This window comes from Sorex araneus, chromosome 3, assembly GCF_027595985.1.
Source record: "Sorex araneus isolate mSorAra2 chromosome 3, mSorAra2.pri, whole genome shotgun sequence".
Lineage (NCBI taxonomy): Eukaryota > Metazoa > Chordata > Mammalia > Eulipotyphla > Soricidae > Sorex > Sorex araneus.
The window spans coordinates 238995828-239002156 of NC_073304.1; the positions used below are offsets into that span (position 1 = coordinate 238995828).

At 63.3% G+C, this 6329-nt stretch overlaps 1 protein-coding gene across 1 annotated transcript; it reads left to right on the forward strand.

Annotated features, from left to right (window-relative positions):
• Positions 1-151: 151 nt before the first annotated feature.
• On the forward strand, positions 152-5049 carry SLC16A3 (solute carrier family 16 member 3). The gene is made up of 5 exons (XM_004621059.2): positions 152-334; positions 2895-3142; positions 3321-3464; positions 3576-4325; positions 4431-5049. Exons 2-5 carry the CDS (start codon positions 2920-2922, stop codon positions 4667-4669), a joined length of 1356 nt encoding a protein of 451 aa, XP_004621116.1. The 5' UTR covers positions 152-334; positions 2895-2919; the 3' UTR covers positions 4670-5049.
• Positions 5050-6329: the final 1280 nt, after the last annotated feature.

Sequence of the window (6329 nt, forward strand, 5' to 3'; positions counted from 1 at the left end):
CCCACCTGAGCGCGGGCTGTGAGGCTGGTGAGAGAGGGCGGGCGGCCCCCAGCGCGGTCCCGGGGGTCCAGGGGGTCCGGTTGGCTGGCCCCGCCCCCGTGCAGCTGGGCGCGCCGTGTGGCAGGGGCGGGGACGTGCGCGGGGCCGGGCGGCGCGTCCCCGGAGCGCTCCGGACCTCGCAGCAGGTAGGCGGTGGCCGCTGGTGACCCCTCCACGCCCTCCGACCCGTGCCCGGGCAGAACGCTCTCTTCCTCCTCGGCGCCGACGTGGTGGACACGGACTGGACGCCCCCTCCCGTGCCGGCGTCGGGGCAGCAAAGGGAGTCCCCACCCAGGTGCTCAGGACCAACCGGGCGGCGGGGAGGGGCACCGGGGCCGCGGTGTCGCCGCGGTGTGTGTGTGTGTGTGTGTGTGTGTGTGTGTGTGTGTGTGTCCACTCCCGGGCGCGACCCCGTGCCGGGCCGCGGGCGGGGGGCTCGGTTAGCGGAACCGTCTGCGCGGGCACTCCAAGCAATACGGCAGCGGCACCGCCCCTTGGTGCGGTCACGTCCCCCACGTCCCCAGAGAGGGCCAGTGGGTGGGGCCAGGCCCCTCGGCTCTGGGGGATGGGCACGGCAGGGGGCCCAAGGGTGAAGCTGCTGTGGACAGCGTGTGCCTTGGACCTGGCCCTGGTCCAGCCTGCTCTGGCCTCCTGCCACACACCCAGGACTTGGGTTCAAGACCTCCAGATGGCTGGAGGGCGGCTGCAGGGCTGCGGCCAGGACGTGGGGAGGGTCCACCCCAACTGAGGTCTGTGCAGCCACCCTCGTTCCTGGAAAGGCATCTCTTGGGCAGCCTGGTCTGGCTCTGACCAAAGCCCGGTGTGTGCCAGCCTGCTCCAGCCCGCGGTGCTCAGCCATGCAACCCCTTCCAGGCAGCCGCTCTTCGGGGTGGAGGTGGGGAGAGCCCTGGAAGGGACCTACCGCTGGGGCCAGGGCAGCCGAGCAGGACCGAGGGTGGGGGCTCACGACCTGGGGAGGCTCAAGGTACCCTGAGGGGCGCCACCTCTCAGGCCTCTGGGAGCACTGAGGCACTCCTTCCCGGGCAAGGTCCTCGAAAGTGGGTGCTACACACATACCCTGACATGCTCCCTTACACACATCACACCTTCACTACACCCTCATCACACACGTCACACATACATCAAATACATCCTTACATCACAATGCGTCTACACAACACCGTCACACCACCTTACACACTTACACCCTACTCACACAGAGCTCACATCCCCGACACCCTCAGCTCTACACCTTCACACACACACCCATCACACTTAACACCCTCACTCACATCATCACCCACTTTTGGCCACACCCAGCAGTACTCAGGGGTCACTCCTGACTCTGCACTCAGTAAATATTCCTAGCTGTGCTTGAAGGACCCTAGGGGATGACAGGGATGAACCCAGGTCATCCGCATGAAAAGGCAAATGCCCTATTCACTGTAGTATTGCCCCAGTCTCTCACACAGACACTCACACAATCACACATATACTTACACCCCCACACACTCACACCATCGCTCTCCCACACATACACTCCTACTCATACATACCTTCACATCCTCATGTCACCTGTGCACACACACACCCTTACCACACCATCACAATCACACATACGCTCATATCCCCGTACCTTCATACCATCATCCTCCTACACACACAGGCCCCACTCATGAACTTTCACATCTGAATAGACACACGCATCCACATCTTCACGTCACACATGCACACACCCTCATCCCCCCCACACCCTCACAATCACACACACACCCTCACACCATCACCCTCCCACACATACATGCCCCACTCATCCACACCTTCACTCATCAGAATACACATGCATCCACATCCTCACATCACACATGCGCACACCCTCATCCCCCACACCCTCAACGCAACCGTACACATTCACGCCCTCCCTCCCACACTCCTATTCATTCACACCTTCAGATTACACACACATCCACATCTTCATGTCACACATGCGCACACCCCTCATTCCCACACCCGCCCCCCTACTCATTCACACCTTCACTCATCAGAATACATGCGCATCTACATCCTCACATCACACGTGTGCACCCACCCTCATTCCCCACACCCTCACCACAATCACACACACCCCCTTACACCATCACCCTCCCACACATACATGCCCCACTCATCCACACCTTCACTCGTCAGAATACACACATATCGGGGCTGGAGCGATAGCACAGCGGGTAGGGCGTTTGCCTTGCAATGCGGCCGACCCGGTTCAATTCCCAGCATCCCATATGGTCCCCTGAGCACCGCCAGGGGTGATTCCTGAGTGCAGAGCCAGGAGTAACCCCTGTGCATCGCCGGGTGTGACCCAAAAAGCAAAAAAAAAAAAAAAGAATACACACATATCCACATCCCCACATCACACATGCACACCCCCCTTCCCTCTCTGATCTGACCACCTGGGGGCGGGCCCCCTTCTGCGCCAGCATTGGGAGGCAGAATCACCTAAGACGCCCCAAGCCCTTCTCCCAGAGCTGTGCCCCTGCCTGCCCCCGCGCCAACCCTGCCAGACCACACACATACAGAGAAGGTTGGTGGGGTCAGACAGAGAGGGGGCCGCCCCGGGAGACAGGTCAGCCCACTCAGGGGTCTTCTCCCCCAAGGTGCAGAGTCCTCCAGGTGCTACTGGGCGGGACCCCTGGTGCCTCAGGGGGAGGACGGGCCTGTGCCGGGATCTGCCAGGGCGAGTGGGAAAGTGAAGGGGCCTCAGACAGGCTCAACCCGGAGTCTGAAAAGGGGAAGTGGGCCCCAGCTCTTTAGGTTTGGGGTGCTGAGCCCTGCCCTACCAGCTTGCCTGTCTTCCTCAGAGACGCGGAAGCAACCCTCCTGGCCATGGGTGGGGCTGCAGTGGACGAGGGCCCACCGGGGGTCCCGGCCCCGGACGGTGGCTGGGGCTGGGCTGTGCTCCTGGGCTGTTTCGTCATCACCGGCTTCTCCTACGCCTTCCCCAAGGCGGTCAGCGTCTTCTTCAAGGCTCTCATGCAGGAGTTTGGCATCGGCTACAGTGACACGGCCTGGATCTCCTCCATCCTGCTGGCCATGCTCTATGGGGCAGGTGAGTGATCTGACCACCTGCGGGGCGGGCCCCCTTCTGTGCCAGCTGGGAGCTGCCCCTCTCCTGGGATGGAAGGGTCCCATGGACCCCTGCAGAGGCCGAAGGCCGGGGTGGTTGTGGGGGAACGCACACATGTGGGGGCTGGCTGGGTCGTGCCTTCAGCCCCCCGTGTCCCCAGGCCCGCTGTGCAGCGTGTGTGTGAACCGCTTTGGCTGCCGGCCCGTCATGCTGCTGGGCGGGCTCATGGCGTCCCTGGGCATGGTGAGCGCATCCTTCTGCCGAAGCGCCCTTCAGCTCTACCTCACCACGGGTGTCCTGACCGGTGAGTGGCGCCCTGCAGCGAGCCTGCGTCGCCCCCTCCCACGTGTTCCTGTCCTGGGGGCCCCTTCCAGGGTCGGGGGCAGGCCTCACTATCGGTCGGTCCCTCCTGCAGGCCTAGGGCTCGCACTCACCTTCCAGCCATCGCTCATCATGCTCAACCGCTACTTCAGCAAGAGGCGCCCCATAGCCAACGGGCTGGCGGCCGCGGGCAGCCCCGTGTTCCTGTGTGCCCTGTCCCCACTGGGCCAGCTGCTGCAGGACCAATACGGGTGGCGCGGTGGCTTCCTCATCCTGGGCGGCATGTTGCTTAACTGCTGTGTGTGCGCCGCGCTCATGAGGCCATTGGAGGCCGCCCTGAGGCCTGAGGCCCAGCGCCCGGGCAGGCGGCTGCTGGACCTGAGTGTCTTCAGGGACCGTGGCTTCGTCGTCTACAGCCTGGCTGCCTCCGTCATGGTGCTGGGGCTCTTCGTGCCACCCGTGTTCGTGGTGAACTATGCCAAGGACATGGGTGTGCCTGACGCCCAGGCTGCCTTCCTGCTCACTGTGCTTGGCTGTATCGACATCTTTGCCCGGCCCCTGGCTGGCATCATCGCCGGGCAGCGCCGGGTGAGGCCCTATGCCCTCTACCTCTTCAGCTTCGCCATGTTCTTTAATGGCTTCACCGACCTCACTGGCTCCACAGCCCGTGACTACGTCGGCCTGGTGGTCTTCTGTGTCTTCTTTGGCATCTCCTACGGCATGGTGGGTGCCCTGCAGTTCGAGGTGCTCATGGCTGTCGTGGGCACTCACAAGTTTTCGAGTGCCATCGGGCTAGTGCTACTGCTGGAGGCTGTGGCCGTGCTCATTGGGCCCCCGTCAGGAGGTGAGCTGGCCTGGTGGGGGCAGGGGCGGCCAGGCTGGCTCTCCCTGCAGGGGTGGGGGCGGTGGGGAGGGTCTGGGTGTTCTGGCTGACTCCTCCCCTCTGTAGGTAGGCTGCTGGATGCCACTGGCGTGTACCAGAACGTGTTCCTGCTGGCGGGGGCCGAGGTGCTGGCCGCCTCCCTGGTGCTGGTGCTGGGCAGCTACTTCTGTGTGGTGCAGCGGCCGGTGGCCACCGTGCAGGAGCCCCCGGAGGAGCCAGGGGTGGGCATGCGTGAGGTGCGGCACTTGCCGGAGGCCCAGCCTGAGAACAGGGAGATGGCTGCAAGCCCTGAGACAAGCGTGTGAGGCGCAGGCAGCAGGCAGAGGCCGTGGCCTGGGGTTTAGCTTCACTCAGGCCTGTGCCTCGTTTTCAGGGCAAAAGTGGGATGGGAACAACACGGTTCCAAAGCAGACCTGTGGTGGAGCCGAGTGTCAAGGTCACCAGATGCCCGTGCCAGGTCCCCCACAGCTGACCCCCCAAGCACCCGCTGGGCTGGCTCAAGGACCTAGAAACCCATGCTTCGAGACAACACTTTAATCTGGGTGAGGGCCCTACCTGCTAGCCTGCTGCCCCACGGGGAACCCAACCTGTTCCTCTTGTCGAGGGCACGGATTCCCCCGCACCTCGGAGAGCCGCTAAGAGCCTGGGAGGGGCAACACGTCCCAGCCAGAGCAGTGGCTGGACCTGTCCGTGGCTCCCAGCCTGGTCACTTCACAAGGCTGTGCGTGTCTCCGTAGCAGAGCCTGGAACGTGCGTGTGTGCGCCCTGTTGGTCATGTGTGTTTAAAGTAAACCATCCTCTGCCTCCGTTTATTCACCCTTGGTTGGTTGACGCAGCAGGCATCGAGTTCACTCCCCATCCTCCTTGTCCGGCCTGCTTGCCCTGTGGCCAGCGGCGGCCTGCAAGGCGGGGTGCCTGTCAGAGGCTGTTGGGGCCGCCTCAGTAGGTGGTGCGTCGTGGGCGCTGGGGACGGCAGCGGGCCCCCTGACGGAAAGATGGCACGTCCCTGCTCCTCTGCAATGAAAAGCGAGCGAGAGCTGATGTGGGCCCGGCCAGCACCCATGGCGTCCCCCCCATATCCCCCACCCCATTCCCTTCTGCGGACACCTGGGAAAGCTGAGTCCACAGGCTTTCTGCAGCCTCCTGCCACCCCTGGGGACAGAGGCCAGACAGGCCTGCTCCCTTCTCCCACGTGCCAGAGGCTTGGGGTCTTGCTCCCAGAACCAGCGGCAGGAACTTATCAGGCCAAGGCTCGGCCTGTCAGATCACTCTGAACAGCTCTTGCTCCTTTGAGACCTTTCTCCTCCCAGGTATGTCCCCACACTGCACCTGCCCAATGGCCTGGCCCCATGTGAGGGAGCTGTGCTCGTTCCAAGGACCCCCGCCCCCAGAAGCTGTACTTTTCACGGCTGTTCTCAAGCCAGGTGGCCCAGTGCTCCCTGGAAGCCCCCACGAGTCCCTAGCTGAGGCGAGTCCCTGCCCACTGCCCTATGCCCCAGTCACTGGGCCCAGGTGTCCCTGCAGAGGAGAGGTGCGAGGCAGCACTCTCTCTGTTGAGCGGGTGGGGAGAGCAGTGGTCTCTGTCTACCAGACTCTGGCAGGGCCCTAGAGCAGCTCCAGATACAGTGACCTTGGGGTGCTGGCCCCTGCTGGCCCACCCTCCTCTCAGATACTGTTCAAAGAAGAGGGTGTATCCAGGAGCAGGGTGGTGCCCTGGGGCAGGACTTGCCACTGGCCACTGCTCACTACTTGGTCATGCTCGGCCTAGCCATCATGAGCCGTGAAGCCCCCCAGGCCTGCCACTGCTGTAGAGGGAACCCAAGGCCATGAGAGAAAACAGACAGACGCCACTGCCCGGCACCTGGAGGGGACACACCCGGGCCACACTTCCCACATACCCTCACGGCAGGATCCTCAGCAGGCTGGGCACTTCCCTGCCATGCCCAGCAAGGACAGGGCAAGCTC